This window comes from Triturus cristatus, chromosome 3_2, assembly GCF_964204655.1.
Source record: "Triturus cristatus chromosome 3_2, aTriCri1.1, whole genome shotgun sequence".
In the NCBI taxonomy this organism is placed as follows: domain Eukaryota; kingdom Metazoa; phylum Chordata; class Amphibia; order Caudata; family Salamandridae; genus Triturus; species Triturus cristatus.
Genome location: NC_140584.1, coordinates 1123050780 through 1123069694, shown reverse-complemented (window position 1 = coordinate 1123069694; position 18915 = coordinate 1123050780). Strand labels below are relative to the sequence as shown.

Genomic DNA, 18915 nt, shown 5'->3' with positions numbered 1-18915 from the left:
TAAGCAAAAATAGCACCAAGAACCACAAAGTACTGATGATAGTCAATAGTCCGGGTAGAACAGGAAGGAGAAGCAATTTGATGCTGCCCGCAATGGAGCACGGGCTGGATACACTAAGCAGATTCACCCTGGCCAAAGATTTTACCTATGGTCTTTAAGTCCCAATTGTCATCATGAGTACACTTCTAAAGCTCCCGAAGGGGCACTTTCGCAGGGTGGCAGGCAGAAGTCTACAGGAGAGTCCAGCCCAGGTCCAGTTGCTACTGATTAGCTTGGCAGTTGCGGGAAAAAGCCTCTTGTAGCTTGTTGTGTCCCTGTGGCTATAACAGGAGGTCCGCTTATGACCTTTTGAATCTACTTCTTTGTCATGGGTACAAGAGGTAGAGAAGATCCAGTCTTCTATGCTCATCTAAGGTCTCAGACAGCAGGTTCAGTCCTCTTCTAATCTTCCACAGGTCCAGGATTGATTTGAAGTGGGTGCATGAGTGTGTCAAATTTATGCCTGGTGCAACCTAGTGGGTTAGAATGGACTCCGTGGGCATCTAGTGTAAAGGTTCCCAGGACTAACCCAGCTCTCTTTGGGCATTTTTATGATGATCAAATTCTTTGGCCACTCTAAACTTGGGCTTCGATGGCTGGGGCTTGTATGCGGAATGTACTAAGGTAGTCCTAGTGTTCTCCCATATCTAACATTAAACTCCAGTGAAAATAGCTTTCATAATCTTTCAATGTAAGGACTTGTGAAACATTAAAACTTTACATGTCCTCATTTCAAATAAAATTCACCCTGCCAGATGGGGACTTAGAGGTGACGTATTAATATTTAAGAGGAATGTTTAGGTTAGCAAGAGGTCTTATTTTGACTGGTCAAATTTGAGCCAATATGCTTCAGAGGGCAGGCACTGCAGTGAGTGGCACAGTGGGTGCAGCAGCCCACTAGTGGAATTTAAGTTGCAGGCATTAGATCCACTTAGTACCTTATACTAGGGCCATATGAGTAAATTAAATATGCCAAACAGGAGTATACCAATTTTACCATGTTGAAAGGAGGAGCACAAGCACTTTACCCCTGATTCGCAGGGTAAAGTGTACAGAGTTCTATAGCCAGCAAACAGAAGGCTCAGCAAAAAGGTCATATAATCTGGGCAGATCCCCCAGCTAGGGCACATTTTCAACATTTTATTCAATCCTTTTATATGAAAGTTGCTATAAATATATCGTTCTTCTATGTGCACACCTGCTGTCTACTATTTTGGAATTACTATATCAAAACAACTGATTTGTTGTAACCTTTCTGCTCAGTGGTCATCAAAATCCTAATTCCTTTCTTGAGTTTTTTCTACATAAATTATATAAACACATTCTTTTACTTGGATCTAATTTATGATTTCTCATTCATAATTCTTCCTGTTCATGCACAAAGTAAATTATTCACACAGAATATCTAGTTTTGGTAATTACATCAACTTGAACCTTTACCATGGATGCCTCTTATTGCTTGGTCTATACTCTTTAGGCTGTATTTTTTTAAAAAAAAGCAAATAATACAGCCACTAATTATTGCATAATATAGTAAAATGCTCATATCTCCTTAACGCTAAAAACAACGTATCATAGTAACTACGCTAAGTAGTATTTATTGTCTTCAATCCATTCATTTTCCCTTGAACTGGCAATTTTGTGTCTCCAAGATGAGCCAAATCACTGTCTATTTTGACCAGCAGTTTTAGCCTGAGTTGTTGTCAATTTATAACCCAAGCAGATGCTCGGAGGAAGTATTTATGAATGTATGGAGATGCATCTTACATGTACTTTTGAAGCAAGTTCAATTGCACATTGTAATACATCATTCTGTCCTTTGAAACGCCCCTTTTCATAAACGAGATGCCTATATTATTAGCAAACGTACTCCTCGTTTCTTGTAAATATCCACAATCAATGTCGTTGTTGCCTTTGGTAAGTGACAAATATATTATACAAGTCAACCCCAAAGTTTTGTTCAATGCTTTTCGGAGCTATACTGGATAGCGAAAAACTTTGATAATCAACAAGAATCAATTAATGAAGCAACCATAGAGATTTAACTTACATGGCGGTACCAGATTTGAAAGGATTGAAATTTTCTGGAGGGCTGCAGCCACCAAAGTAACAAGGAATCAGTCATTATAATAATATAAAATGTGACAAGACAGAAACCCTACTAATTGCCACTCTCTGGACTTGTATTGTGACCAGAGGTAAAACTGTTGGACTGACTTGAACTTTACTGAAGCTGGCGCACCCTTGGATTGGGAAATATTTGTAAGCATAGGAGATATCGCGAAAGCAGATAGAAGATATCGTCCTCCACTCTAATTCTTCCTAGCATATGTTGTCTCAAGGCTCTCCAAAGTGACATCTCCCCAAAGTGGGATGTTTGAAATAAAAGTTTTAATGAAGAATCTTGACCAACATGAAGAAGGTCTTAGCAGATAGAAGATATCGTCCTCCACTCTAATTCTTCCTAGCATTTGTTGTCTCAAGGCTCTCCAAAGTGACATCTCCCGAAAGTGGGATGTTTGAAATAAAAGTTTTAATGAAGAATCTTGACCAACATGAAGAAGGTCTTAGCAGATAGAAGATATCGTCCTCCACTCTAATTCTTCCTAGCATATGTTGTTTCAAGGCTCATCAAAGTGACATCTCCCCAAAGGGGGATGTTTGGAATAAAAGTTTTAATGAAGAATCTTGAACAACAGGGAGGTCTTAGCTGCAGCCATAGGTGGGAGATGGATGAAGACGAAGGCAAGGTTAGTGGCTGTGCTCCATGGCTTCCCTTGCAGACCCTCGAGCTGTTGGTTTCTTGGAGATAGATGGGTTTGGAGTACACTAATCCCCCGGAGTGCTATTGATGGAATTGTGTGTGCATGTCATGTGGCATGTGTAGATTACGCATATTGACCACAAATGTTTTTTTATCAACTGTGCTTGTAACAACAAATCTTTTCTGTAGAGACTTCACCCTTTTACTTCACCACACTCATGCCCAAGGTACTTCTTCCTTTCTTTATGGTTTCGTATTCCATACCCTCCCTTTTCAACATAAAAATTCCTCAAACATACAACACCCTGTTTTTGTTTTGTGCCTTCTTTTTCACCACTTCATGGGGAATTATGGACCAGGGTGCTATTTGGAGGCCAACAGTTAAGGTACTTCATTGATTAATCATGTTTTACAGTTCAAAGGCGCCTAAAAAGGAGGAGCTTGGAGGTACCGGCCCACAGGACGCGGCCTTGTTTAGGGAGAGATCGCCCCTCTAGTTTTAGAGGATGCTGCCTTTGTTTCCTTAGCTGCACGCGGGCCTTGTTTTATTGAAATGGCACCAATTGGTGTCAGCCATTGCGACATTGTGTCAGGCTACTGTGAAGGTTATGCATTTACTTTGATGCTTGTGTGAATTGCAGTGGATTGGCCTGCATGTTTATGGCCATTGAAGGGCTGCACTGGCCGCTGTTAAAGTGAAGTTACAGAGCAGTGCATGAGCTTCTTCTGTGGTGAATTTGTCTTCATCAAGGGACTGGGCAGAAACATAAAATAGCCCCACTTTGAATCATGTCCCAAATATCTCCAAGGGAGTGGGTCAAGCAAGGGAACCCGGCAGTCGTTCGGAAGACTGCTTACCCAAGGGAATTCTGAAAATATTTCTTCTTTCGATCCTTTTTTCAGTCATTTGTCCTCTCCTCATTCTCCTTACTGTCTTTTGCATCTTGCTTTCATTCCTTCTTTCCATTTTCTGCACTATTATCCATCCATCTTTGGCTTTTTCAGTTATCATCTTTCTTTGTATCCGTCCTTCCTATGCTTATTTCTTTTTCATTCCTTCTTTTTATCATTGTACATTCTTTCTCTTGATATCCTTCCATATTCCACCAATCCATTCATCCTTTTCTCTTTCCATCCATCACCCTATATATTTTCACACGTCATTCATCTCATTGTCCTTCTTTCCATTCATCCTTCATTCAAACTATCATCAATCATTCCCTTCATTCATCTCTTCATCCCCTGCTCCAACAATCTTTTTCTGGTAATGTTTGGTTCACTTCTTGATAATCTTCATTACTCTGAGTCCTCCTCCCTCGTCCTAGAAATTATGCATCCTCCCTCTCTCTTAAAATAATGTTGAGAGTAAGAGCTAAGGGCCTGATTTAGATCTGGGCCGACAGCTTACTCCATCACAACGGTGATGTATATCCCGTCCGCCAAAATATAAATCACATTAGATAAAATAGGATTTGTATTTCAGCCAATGGGATATCTGTCATCGTAGTGACAAAGAAACCAGTCCACCGAGACCTAAATCAGGCCGTAAGTTATCAGTAGGGTGTTCTATGGTTGAGAAAGCCTTTGATGAGGAAAAGGGGTGGGCGGAAGTACAGAACCATAAGAAAGGTGAAAAAGCTTGGCTAGTGGTGTGATCAGGAAACCAGATGCAGTCTTTCTTCAGGAAGTATGTACTAGGACAAAGATTGGAGTAATTAAAATTACCGGTAAGTAATTGAGACATATGATGCAATTTCCTGGATGCACGGAAACCGTGACAGTGCAGTGATACCACTGTAAAAAGGGTTTGTTTCTGTATGACAGCCACACCTGTGCTTACGGCTGTGTGTAGGAGAACAATTTGAGTAAAGCCGCAGATGTGTATGCACCGGGACCTCTATAGACGGGGTTGCACATGCACTAGGAAACTTACCAGATTTGCTGCAAATAGAGAAATATAGAAATCACTTTAATTTTATTTAATCAATATCACTTTGAATGTTTTGTTTTTCTTAAGTTAAACCATAAAAAACAGTACAACCACAAAATAGTTCAATTTCAATACCAACAATTTATATTCTATATTTATAATCTATTTATTAAGATGTAATGCCGTGTCTGCATCACAACAGTGAAACAAAAAAACGTTACGGGCCTCATTTACAAGGCCGCTGCACCGCTGGAATATCACTTTTAATGAGGCTGCAATGGTGCACATTGCAGGGCCATATCTACAAGGTCACCTAAAGCCACCATGCGTAGCTTTGAATGGCCTTGGAGACATGGTGTGAGGTAACAGAGAACAAGTTGCTCGGTTGCCTCACACTGCAATGGGAAGGGATGCTATGGGCGTTACGGTGGCTGTTCCCACATAACACCCATTGTATGTGACACAGTCCCAGATTTACAACATTCTGTAAGCCTGGGAATGTGTCAAAAGCCTACGCCTGTCCAGGGGAGGCATAGGAGAGGTGCAACGAGGAAAGATAACTTTATTTCTCCTTGTTTTTACTCTTTCTATGTGTGCTGCATTCAGCAGCACACATGGAAGGAGGACATTGCCTTCCTTCATTTTTTTTGTGCAGGAAGGTGTCCCTTCCTACACAAAAATAATCATTCTCACAAAGCAGACACCCTTGCACGGGTGCCTGAGTTGGCGCATGGCAGCCAATTGAGCATTGGCGCAGGGATAGAAGAAATGAACGCATCGTATCTGACTCTATCTCTTCCCAATTGAAATTTACACTTGTTAGATGTTAAAAGGCAGCTCCAGTGCACTTGCCAGGTCGACATAGCAGTTCAAACTGCACTCACAGACACTGCGGTGGCAGGTCTGAGACATGTTTGCAGGGCTACGCATGTGGATGGCACAATCAGTGGTGCAGGCCCACTAGTAGTATTTGATTTACAGGCCCTGGGCACACATAGTGCACTTTACAAGGGACTTGCCAGTAAAACAAATATGCCAATAATGGATATCCAAATTATAATCACAATATACACAGGGAGCACTTGCAACTTAGCACTGATCAGCTTTGGTAAAGCGCCCAGAGTACAAAAACCAGCACAAATGTAGTACAGCACACAGTCAAAAATACATGAGGTAGAGGCATAAATAATGGGGAAACCACACACCAAGGATGCGCTGGAAAATCTCTTGCAAGTAATGATATGCAGCGCATAGCGATGCTTTGCATTACTTTGGGCAAAGGGGCCGTGCCATGGGTGGTACATGGTCGTTCCCATGGAACCACCCATGGTTTCTGCCGCAAATCACTATGGGGCTTATTTGCAAGCCCATTGCGTCGCTGGTGCGTCCCATTTTGGGATGCACAGGCGGTGCATTTTGCTGTCCCATATTTAGAAGGACATGAAAAGCCACTTTTCCTTTCCTTGTAAATACTGCCCCTTCACACACAGCACTTTGTGTTAAAGGGGCTTTCCATGGGTGTTGCTATGGGTGTTCCTGGGCAACACCCATGGAACCTGACACATTTCCATATTTATAAGAAATTGTAAACCTAGAAATGCAACTGAATGCTACGCCTCCCCAGGGGAGGAGTAGGGAGGCTAAACATGGAGAAATGTATCATTAATTTCTCCTTGCTTTTTTCCTCTTTCCATCTGTGCTGCATTCTGCACACATAGAACAAGGAAATCACCTCTTGAATTGTTTATGTGCAGGACGGTGTCCTGTAATCATTAAAAAACTCACGTTTTGCAAGGTCTATGTGTGATAATGCAGGACACATAGAAGTTGAAAAACGCCATTTCATATTCTTTATGTGCAGGATGGAACACCTTTCTGCACATAAACAATAAGCCCCGTGATGCAGGCATCCTTGCACCATGGTGCAAGGGTGCATGCGTCGGCGCAGGGCACCTAATTGTGCACCAGCGAGAGAGCAAAGGGAGCCATCATATCCTTATAGATATAGCATATCCCTGTGCTTTGAAAGTGCCGCAGAGTGGCATCGCCAAAGGCCTTATGGTGCCGTCCTGCGGGCACTTTCTTGTAAATGAGGCCCTATTTACTTATAAAAGTGGACAAGGTTTGGCATCAGAAAGTAGCACTCAATCAGATAGGCGCTATGAAGGAGAAAAGCTTTTACTTCCCTTTATTTTCCTACTTTGCATCTGTGCTGCACTGTACAGTACAGATACGAACTGGGAATATGTTTAAAGCTATCCTTCCAGTACAAAACCTATAGTAGACTCACAGAGACTCCCTTGCACTATAGCGCAAAGGCGTGTCCATGGCGCACGGCTGCTTATTCTTACACAGGCATTAGGGGGAGTGGAGGAAAGTGCCATATTTCTGTAAATATGGCACTCTCCTGCTCTCTCCTTCTCACGCAGTGCAGCATTTGTGGCTGCTTCACTGCACTGCATGAGAAGCTTGTAAATCTGGCCCAGTGTATGTATTCAAGCTAGAACTATTTTGTTCAACTCCATTATGCTATATCTGTAAATCCTTACTGATTTACCCATAACATTCCATGCGTATATAAATTACTAATTAAAAACAATCAGGAAGCAAATGTGTTTTCCTTATTATGTTATAATAAATGTTATTTTTAGCATTAGTTTTGAAAAAGAATTAAAGATTTAAGCCATCTTTTTGCTTTCCTGCATGTAAATTCAGATTTCCCATCCAAAAAGAGAAATACTGACACAGCATATACCAAGGCTCTCGATGGAAACGATTCACAAAAATCCCATGCCGCTGTGCAATTCTTTAATCTCAGCAGCTCGAACAGTGGAATCGACCACATTTTGCGAAATCCCATATGAGCTGGACAGAAAACGGAATAGTGTGACTCGGTTGTGTCTAAACAGAAAATGCAATAGGACAAGAGAGAAAATGTATTTTGACTGGCATTTAAAAACTCCTATCTGAACCACCAACGCTACTTACCTTTCACTTTTGATGCCACATGTGTGTGTGTGTGTGTGTGTGTGGGGGGAGAAGGAGTTTGAGGTCATTTGGATCCGATACTCCTAGGGCCAAGTACAACCATTTCTGGAGTTGTCTCCCAGGATAGCGTGGGCAAGCAGTCACTTCTGGGTGAGGTGATGTCGGGGGATTCGAGCTCAGCAATCAACCAACAGACTCAATAAAGTGAATGTCCACTCAATGCATTTTTCATACAGGCATGCAAATCTTCACTGTGACGATTTAGGAGTCAAACAGCCACCTTGCCATATGTGTACTTCAGATAGGCAGTCCTTGTTCACAGCACAGAGTACTGGGATTTGTGGCAGGAGCCAACCCAGTTTTACCTATCAAGTGTATCATTTGGGCCTCAACACCAAGCCAGATTTCTGTCTTGGTGTTGCTGTTTCTCAGATCAGACATTGACCTGCAGGGATTAGTTCACAGATTCAGCCAGAGTACAAAATTCCCCTCCTGCTAATGTGTATTGAAAGCCAGACAGTTCTCTTGGCTGTAGATTGTATTTCGAAGGGAGTGGAAATCCAGTGGAGCGGCATGGGAGCACCATGTTGGAAAAAGAGAGACAAGTCTTACTACAGCAAACCATAAGGAGCACCTTACAACTTTAGGGGTTTCATAACCCAACATGGTTATAACCTCGCATGTACATGTTTACAGAAAAAGTTCAGTTAAATGGAGCTGTGTACGTCTACTAGAATCATTTGCCCCTTACCATTAGTAGTGCTGTAGTCTAGGCATTGGGACGAAATCACCCATGCTATAAGTAATACCACTATAAGTAGTCTAGCACTGTGTGAGTAAGATATATGCCATAATAACATATATAACAGATCAAGGGATTTGTGACAAAGGTCACTTGCACCGGAAAGCATACTAGATCTGCCAGAACAGTAAAAGGGAAGAGAGGTTATAACATGGACATTAATTCAGGGACTTTCTACTCTACAGGCTGCACTCCACGAATCAGACCTCCAGAGATAACAACCATTCAGGGGAATCTGTCATCTGATGTAGTATATATTCTAGAGTGTGCAACCACATTTTCATGGGACATCCCTGCTTTGGTTTAAACAGTGAGCTTCAGTCCTATTAAGGAATTCGACATTGCAAAAATTTTGGTCTAAATACATTAAAGTCTTATGATCATTCAGGATGGTGAAGGCCTAACATGTAAAGATGGAAGCTCTTCAGAAGCTCAAATTATGTTTTATGTTTCCTTCTCAAGGACCACCCAGTTTAGCTCTCTGTAAAGTTGTCAACAACAAATAAATGCCACCAGAAACTCTATGTCCATGTGAACTTGTATCATCAAAATGGAACTAACACCTTAGTCTGAGGGGCCCCTCCATACTTTGAAGACACCAGGGCCGGCCTTTAGCATGGGTGAGATTGGCCCATGCCCAGGGTACTGCCCTTCAGAGGGATGCAGCAGGTGCCTGCCACCTTCTACCTTATAGCAAGCTCAAAACAAAAGTGTGCTTACACACTTTTTTGGAAGGTTGCTGGTACCTGTGTCCTCAGTTGTTTGTTTTTTCTTCTCATGGAGCCGTTTAACCTTCCCATCCTCATTTTACCCCTCAGATGTTTTAACACACTGATAAATAAAGACGAGTGAGAGAGAGAGTGCAAAATTAGGTTTCACCCAGGGAGATATCTAAACAGGCTCTGGAAGTACCTGCGATAGCTAGGCACCTGAAGTAGAGGAGTTTTGCTCAGAGCCATTTGTAGTCTATCAAAGGTTACATGTGATTCCACAACGACCTGCCTGGGCTGCTTCTTGGAAGTGAAGAGGCACTCACTGAAGAGGTTTGGTGCCATAATTTCCCTTACAAGTCTAGTGATACCGGTGAGTTCTAGAAAAACCTTTGTAGGCACAGAATCATACCTGTTTATCAAGACATTGTCTGATCTATTTTTTGTTTATACTGATCATGAGCTCAGTGCGCTCCAATGCCAGCAGAACCATTGGGAGGTGTGAAAGGTGATCCTCCCAGTTAGCATTGAAGACTGCTGTTGTCTAAATAAGTGGCAGAGTTATGCCCCAGATTAGGAATGATACCATTCATCAACTGCTGAAGGTTGGTGAGAGTGGTCTTCACAGTGTGCATAGGCTTGTACCTTAGGTCTAGTAGGGAGTCAACCTTGTTACCTGTAAGAGTCCTCAGGTTTCCTCCTCAATCTTCATTAACAAGTACCAATGGGCTACAGACGTGGGTCTTGTATAGAAGCTCAAAGTTTCTAAAGCTCTTCTGTGACTCTTCCTGAAGGAGGGTTTCCTGCTTTCTTCTCCTTTGAGAGTCATGTTTAACCTTTCAACCAGCTTGTCACTTTGGGAGTGGTAGGATTGACATAATGTTTTTTCCTTGATAGAAGACTACCTGTCTAGAGAACCCAACGCATAAAAAAATATCTTACAGAGGCTTGCCTATCACAGGGGCAGTTGTGCTCCTAAATGGAATAGCTTTCAGATACTTTATAGTATGGTTCGCTATGTGCAGTACATACTATTATCAAAAGTCAAATCGGGGAGATTCAGAGGAAAATCTATATAAATGCCTACTCGCTTAAAAAGTACTTCTGCCACTGTCACTGGTACTAGGGGTGACTTTGTCTGTCCTCCAGACTTACCACTCTTTGGCAAGTAGAACATGAGCACCAAAATCATACAGTTACTATGACCAACGATGGTCAATAGAAATGATAGAATAACGCACCTTACCCTATTTGAGGTATGCACACAAATACACCTTGGGGCCCCGTTTCGAGAGAAATGAGGACGTTCTGGTGCATCCGGAAAACAACAAGTCTTTTCCCAGTTGCAGACTCTGGATCAGATTTAGAGCAACATATGTTACCATGAATCTGTGAAATGACCAACATACCTACATGTGCCACAGCATTAGTAATTCTGAACTCAGCTTTTTTGGGACCTCATATTTCAATAAATTCTTGCAGCTTTGCCAGGCTCCCTAGATCTAGTACTTGGTGCATTACTGACAGATTTCATGCCTGCTCTGTAAAGGTAGATAGCTCAGACCACAATGTGGGTGCTTCTGTATTATCTAGGTAGCTTCAATACACTTTTGTGTTTAGGGTGACAGCATTCTCTGACGAACCTCCTCTTCCCTCAAGCCTGCTCAGGTGGCTGCCTACATTCTCATGATCACAGCCTCCACTGGATTCCAACTTTTATCTCTTTCAGCAGCAAAAGCTACATACAATTGTCTTCCCTTGGCGTCATTGGCACCTCTCTACTGAAATGTAACTCTATGGTGGCCAATGTGTATTTATAATCCTCACATGTTGTAGTGACTCCATAACAATAGAGTTCAGCAATAACCTTGGAGAGATGAGCAATTAACTTGGGCATAAAATCGAACAGCTCAAATCCTATTCAAGTTGAGGAAATAAGGAGAGATTTGGAATATTTACCATATTCAACTCCTAATCTGAATACATCAACGAGCAAATAATCTCCTATCAAATGGAGCAGTGTAAAATTGTAAATTGATACTTGTATAGCGCACTACTCACCCGCAAGGGTCTCAAGGCGTTTGTACGAATACCGCTGTGGAACCCATCCTGGCTTTCCCTGTGAGGCGTCCACTCCTGGGCACACCCAAGGTGGAGGCCAGGCATCCTTAGCGTTGTGGGGGCCGTTGTGGAGATTAAGCAAGCTATTGCCCAGAGTTGCAGAGTGAGACTCCATGATTGGAATGGCACTGAGGCGAGAATTATCAGGTCCGTGGAATTTTTGAGCCCAAGACCCGCCGAGGCGGGGAATTGAACCCTGGTCCCAGGCTAGACCTCTGCATCAGGGTCTGCCGCTCTAATCATTGAGTCACACTTCTCCACTATTAAGGTGGTTCAAACAACTATCAACACTGCACATAAAACACCCTACCGCCCTCTAGAGGAAGAAAGGTAAAGAATTCATCACATACATCACAGAGAAATTCATGGACCATCCTGCCAGGATTGCACTACAAACAGGATTATCTGAAGCACACAAAGGAACCTGACACCATCCTTTTGTCACTCAAGACTTCTTGAAACCTTGCAAGGGAAATTAATCTTTCCAAAACCTGATGTATGGGTAAAATAGGGAATCCCCGACTTCAAAGGCTGGCACTGGGAATATATATTGTGCCCCCTGAGCCACTCTTCAGTACACTCCTGATCTTGTGGACACTACAGAGGAAGGACTACCTTTCTCCCCAGAACACTGCCCTGCTGCTTAAGGCCTGCTGTGTTCCCCAAAGCACTACCCTGCTGCAATCAGATGACTGCCCTACTGTTTGAGGCCATGCCCTCTGCGAAAGAAGACTGGACCCGCTCCCTTTATCCCAGGCTATCCTGAGTGACTCCAAGGGTTTGTTGGCTGACCTTCTGTTCTGAGTTAGATGGACACCTAAAGCTCCAGAGGTCTCCCTGCAACTGTCAAGCTGGCCTGCTGCAACTGGGCCTGCAATTGGACATGCCTGAGCACTGCTGGCCTCTGCTAGACTGAGTCCCTATTGCGCAAGAGGTGCCTCCTCAGATCCACAATTTTTACTTAAATCTCTAAACTTGCATATCTCCAGTTATACTGCTTGGATTTTTGTCGTACATAACATCGTGCCCGCAAGTGTTCACACAATTCTTTGAAATCTACCAAATAATGGAAAAGACTTCAGAAGTCCTACACCTCTTGCTCTTCCTAGTAAGTCTCCATCTGTAAACTCACACATTTTTGTGATGCACAGTAGCGTCACTGACCATTGTATTGCCACAGTGACATTGCAGAGCAGACATATGCCTGTCATGCTGACGCACGTACCACATTACAACTCCGCACATACTAGAAGCCTAAGACACACCCAAAATCAGGGCTGTCCCTCGAACACTATAAACAGTAAATAAATTTCAAAGCAGAACCAAAGGGAATGCAAACAGTTAAACCTTCAATGTCTTAAATCAACATCTTTGGAAAGGAGTTGGCACAGAGTTATTAAAGTATTTAGAGGGTTACAAAAATACACTCTGTAAAATGTCTGTCTCATTCGAGGTTTGACCGAGTTTCTTACTACAGGGATTTATGCAGTTGTATTTATCTTCGGCCTCCACACACAGACATTTGAATCACAACCCTATGTCAACCCTATGTCTGTCTCTGCTACTGTACTGTTTTAAGTATCCAGGATGGAAAAGCTACAGAGAGGAATCCATGGAAGGTATAGAATGCAAACCCATTGGGCAAAACCTCTCTCACTAATTCTTCAATAATTTAGTGATTAAACGGTTATGAAAACATATTAATATAGTTCAGCCATTGCTACATTAACTAGTGTGACATTTGTATATCCCTTTTTACCTTTATATCTGTGGTGTATACCTTTTTTCTAAACCTTCTTTAACTTTCTCACAGAAAGTGCATTGCATTGAATTGTAATTCCATTCATGGTATTTGGACAAAATAACGATGAGAAAATATCATGTGGACAAAATGTTGTGTCAATAATAAGGAGGACAAAGTTATGATGAAGATAAGTTTCTTTGGGAAAGCTAAGTTTTTCTATACTTAACTCCACATCTACGTTTTTTCTATCCATAACTTTATATCTATGTACCTTGAAGAGCTGCATATCTTCAAGGTATCTTGATGTGGAGTTAACAATGGTAATTGTACTTACCTTCTCTATATTTGGACCTTCGATATTTTTGACATGATATTCTGTCCACACAATAGTTTTATAATTTATATTCTATCAGATATACTCTATTTATATTCATTCCTACCTTAACAAGGCGTGGGAGGCCCACCTACATGTCTAACCCAAAATAAATGTACACATTTTTGACACAGTAATGCTTACCTCAGGCACCAATTGATTCTAATCTGTATTTCTCTCACTTTTATCAAGGTGAAAAATTCACTTGTCCTATAGGGCAAAATTGCCGATCGCCAGGAAATAATTGCACCAGTGAACCATGTGTGGACCCAGATAGGTGCATGTTCTCACGTAAGTAATTCCAAGATACTTTGACGTCTTTGACCGTATCTTTTTTTCAAAGTTCGGATACATGAATGCTCTGTGCCAATAACAGGGAAAGAGCTTCACGTGGATAAGCTCCACAGAGGAGTTTTATTAACAATTGTGAGGCTTGACATTGCCAGTAAAGCATCCTACTGCTTCATTGCCAATGTCTAGGCTCATTTGTCCTGGGAAGACTGTGCCACTTCAAAACCTCTGCATGCGCCGTAGAATCCATATGTCTTAGGTTCATTTGGTAGTTTATTACCATGATACAAAAGCAATGGAAGCAAGCATCAGGGTGGGACATTCTAAGGAGTTTATTCCGAATTTATCAAAAATATGTCATCTGTGGGCTGTTAAAGAACAAAATACCAAATTCACCAATGTACGAATTAAACATTCTTAGCTGTAGCAGTCATGTCCAGTGGTATGCTGAGGTTGAACTTGATGAATTTATGTAATAGATCCATCAAATCCTGAAATGATGTAAAGCAGAAATGTGTTGAAGATTTGAAGGACGCGATAGATGATGCAGCCATATTATCTACAGGATTCAAAACCAGAGCTGATCATTACGTAAAATACAACACAGATTGTAAACCAATGAACAACATGGCAACACAACAAGAGCGCATACTCTCCCTTGTCCTGAGTGCCCCTAAAGAAAGCCTTGGATGCGAAATTGAGGATTGTGCCAACAAATCATTCTAACCGTATGTCAATGAGAATGTATAAGTGAATGAATAATGATAATGGATGGATGAATGGATGGATGGTTACAAAGGGATGGCTGGATGGACAGACAAACAGAGGGCTTGATTTGTTAATTGCGTCTATATGGATGGGGAGGCAGATAGTTCTGCCGGTGAAAGCGGGGGGAGCGGGAGTGTCTTGGATGGACAGAGCAAGGACCCATTGGAGTGAAGGCAGGGTGGTTGAGGGAGAGAGGGGGGATTACAAAGAAGGTGGGTAATTGAAGTTGGGTTAAAGTATTTTTTTCTATGAGTAGTAATAATAAGCAACAAATAAGCATGAGGTGAGCAAACACACTTCTTCAGTTAATCATGCTAGGGTTAGTTTTTCTGCTATTGGTTTTGCTTAGTTGGACCGCACCAGCATGCTGATTAATAGAGAAGGTTGTATTAGGGGGCAGTGATTGCTACCAGGATGGCTTTGGGCGTTGTCTCCTTCAGGTGGGGAGAAACTGTTTCACCTTATGGTATTGTCTACTTTCATTAATGCATGAATTATGCTGTCTAGTTTCTTTCCCAATAAGGTTTTTGATTGCCTGGCCTATATTTTGTTAGTACAGGCCGGTAAGAAAGGTGGCAACCCTATTCCCCAAATGTTTTGTGGGTGATAATAGAAAGATGGGGTAGTAGTAGAGGTTGGTAAACTCATGTTGTCATGGTCAGTACGTAAGACTTTATTGTTCAGGTATTTAAATGTACAATACATCACTGCCTACTGCACTAAATGTGCTAAGTGTTGACACCTTATCTTTGAGAGAAGCTTTTAGGGTCATTTAGGTATCCAACAAAGTGGTGCACATTTGAAAGTTAATACTTAAGGATTCATTTTTCCCATTTTAACAGGGAGTGATCTGTATCTAACATTTCTCGTGTTGGTAACCTTTTTTATTGATTTATTTATGTTTATTCAGTTTCCAATAGCAAAGTAACTTACTTGAAGGTACACATCAATAAACATCAATCAGCAAGAAAAATAAACCCCTCCCTCCCCCACTCCGCCGGCATATCAAACGCAAGTAATGTGGTGAATCTAGAACAAAGCAAACGCTTATGAGTGGCTGAGCATAAACACATTCAAGAAGTGGAGTTCCAATGCAAGTGAAACAGTGTCCGGGTATAGGGTAGCACATGTTCAATTGTGGTATTACAGGTCAGGATTAGTCAGTAGGTATACCGTTAGCGGGGCCCAGAAGTCCTTTGGGCGCAAAGCCTCAGGTAGCTCCTCCGCAAATACTTCCAACTGGTCTCTACAGTATATTAGATCACGGATCCATTTCTTCACAGTGGGAGTGGTTTTCGCCCCCCAGCATTGCGCTACAGCTCTTTTGGCCAACAAGGTTGAGACAGCGACCAACCGTCGATTGCAGCGCTTTAAAAATTAAACATTCTCAAGTAGGCAAATCTCTGGTGTTCAAAGCACAGGTTCCAGCACAATATCAGTGAGTAAATTCGCCCCTTTTGACCAAAATGAAGATACACAAGCACTCAGCCGAGCCAAATGCGAAAAATCTGCATTCGGCTGCCCACACCACATACAGCCCGCAGTCTCACGCTGTCCAAAACTTACAGAGATGCAGTGGGGTATAATATAATTGATGCAAGTACTTAAAGTGAATTATACAAATGTTGCAGTTCGCTGTGAGACGACCTATTAGCATACAGCAGGACTTCCATTGCGAGAGTGAGCGTAGATCCCAGAGCGGCATTCTATTTGAGATAAGAGCGGTGTTCCCCCGGGTCCCGCTCCCGCAGAGAAGCATAATATAGCTTGGTAATCAGACCTTTTTTCTCTTCTCCTGCTAGCACCACCTGCAGCGCCAGCAGGGTCTTAGGTTCCGTTGGAAAGTTCGGGTAGATAGCTCTAATTGCCTGCCTTACTCTGACATATACAAAACCAAGCACGGCTCCGACCCCCCTGTACATTCTGTAGGGACCGAAACTGACCCTGTTTATACAGAACCCCATGAGGGGGATCCCAACGGCCGCCAATTCTCGCTGCGCTGGCTTTTCCCGCACGCCGAGATATCAGGGTGTGCAGCCAGAGGTAACGTCGGGGCATATAGATAGGGAAACTGAGATCTTTTAGCTAGAGTCCTCCAGGCCCAAGCAGTACATTGTACAGGATTAATTTCAGTTCTGGGACCACCCGTACCTCCCGAGAGAGTCGCCGCCTGCAGGGGCATGGGGAGAACGGCATCCGACTCGACAGCAGTGTGAGGTTAAAACTTCAGCTGCATCTGGGTTTCTTGCCCCCATACACATGTAAGTAGTGTCTTCAATAATGTTATATTCAGCCTTATAGGAATATTAACAAAAAGATAAAGCAATTTGGGTAATGTAGCCATTTTGGTCACTGCAATGAGGTCTGCTAGCGAAAGAGGTAAACGCGCCCACCTCTCTGCCTGCTCGATGATCCGCATGATGACTTTGCCATAATTCGCAGAGATAACTTGCTCTGGGTCTCTATGTAGCCATATCCCCAAATACCGTACCGGCTCCTGAGTCCACGTCTGTGGAAAGTCAAGTGCTATCTCCCTCATGTCAGCTGTTAGTGGGAATACCTGTGACTTTGACCAATTGATCCTTAAGCTGGAATACCTCTCAAATTTGATGTATTCCCAGAACAGTTCAGGTAGGTAAGTAGCTGGCTCACGAACATACAGGAGCATATCATCGACATACAATGAGACCACTAGTGGTCCATGCCGAAATTACAAAGCAGCTGCCGCGTGCTGCTGCCACAGCTTACAAGCAAGCGGCTCCAGCACCAGCGAGAAAAGTATTGGGGACAAGGTGCACCCCTGATGCATGCCTCTCTCTCTATCGGAAAAGCCGTTGGACACCCACCCATTTACGTGCACTGATGCTACTGGATCCGTGTAGAGAACCTTAATCCATTGGAGAAAGAATTGGGGAAAGCCCATCCTGGTCAAGACTGTAAACATATATCCCCATTGAAGGGAATCAAAGGCCTTTGCTGTATTGAGCAGCACAGCCACTGCCAGGAATTCTGGGTCGAAGTAATGGAGGTTGGAGAACACCGTTCGCAAGTTGTGTGCTGTGGATCTAGCAGTCACAAAACCCGGCTGGTCAGGGAGGACCAGGAGGGGAACCAGCGGCTGAAGCCTTTGGCTATCATCTTATCATCTATATTAATAATCAGGAGAGGTCTGTAGGAATCGCACCGATTGGCAGTCTTGTCAGGCTTCAAAAGAGTCACCAACAGAGCTTCCCTGAGGGTGGGCAGAAGTCTCCCCTCCTCGTATGCCTCTGCGTATACCTCCAGAAGCCTAGGGGCAAGATCATCGACGTAAGCTTTATAAAACTCACTAGGGAGCCCATCCAGCCCTGCAGCCTTACACGTAGGAAGCGACATTATAGCCAATTTGACATCTTCTACATCAAAGGGCTGCGTGATATATTCCCTATGACCCTGTGGGAGCCATCCCAGTGCAACATCATTGAGATAGGAGTGTATCTCCTCTGGAGGCACCAAGCCCCTATTGGTGTAGAAGTTGAGCACAATGTCGCTTATCTTGGGCGTTGTATAGTGCGCAACTCCGCTTTTGGGCTGCGACTAGAGCATCCCTCCTCCCCGTAGTATTGAGCCATACTACGCCTGGATAAATGAAGTAACTCTTGGTTGATGGTGTCATTATGTTCTGTGACAAGATTCCTAATTTCAGCTAACATGGCAGGAGAGGGCTGCTTCTCATATTCGTGCTCAAGTGTAGAGATATCCGCTGCTAATTTTTTTATTCTGCGTCTGATGTCCCGCAGAACCCCTGCTTGTGCGCCTATACATGTTTCTCTGATGGTCTCCATAAATGCCTCCCGCAGCACTCCTGCACTCTCAACAGAACCCTAATTTTCCCGAAAATAATTATGAATGGCCTCCCCAATGGTCTGCTAGAAACCAGGATCCGTTAGCGAAGCCTGCTGCAAACGTCATGTAAATGGCAGCCTCTCACATAAAGGCACTTGTAGCTCCAGGACCACAGGCGCATGATCGGAGAGCTGACTCTCACCGCCCATGTACACACAGCCTCAGAGACCAGCCAGTAGTCTATACGAGACCATGTCCCATGAACAGAAGATATGGAGGTGCTTTCCTTTGCGCCAGGATGTTGAAGTCTCCAAACGTCATGTAGATTGCCGGCATCTAGAATCCCCAGTAGTGTCTCGGTCGCCTGCTTGGGCCTTGCAACCCCACTACCCACCTGATCCAAAGCCACATCCAGATATACATTACCTCCACAGAGTATCTCAGCTGGAAAAAATCCCTGAGATTAGGGCTGGGCGGTAAATTCCGTTCCGCTCGCGGAATTTGGGTAATTTTGCGTTCCGCGGAGAAGGCGGAATTGCCCAAAATTCTGCGTTTCACGG

General features: G+C 43.2%; 1 protein-coding gene across 5 annotated transcripts in view; it reads left to right on the top strand.

Annotated features, from left to right (window-relative positions):
• The window catches only part of LOC146859226 (uncharacterized), a 75308-nt gene that overhangs the window by 44661 nt on the left and 11732 nt on the right, over positions 1-18915 (top strand). For all 5 annotated transcript variants that reach the window (XM_085649920.1, XM_085649918.1, XM_085649919.1 and 2 more), the window contains one exon: positions 13664-13762. In XM_085649920.1, coding sequence (XP_085506046.1) covers positions 13664-13762 — 99 coding nt within the window. The remainder of the gene's footprint in view (positions 1-13663; positions 13763-18915) is intronic.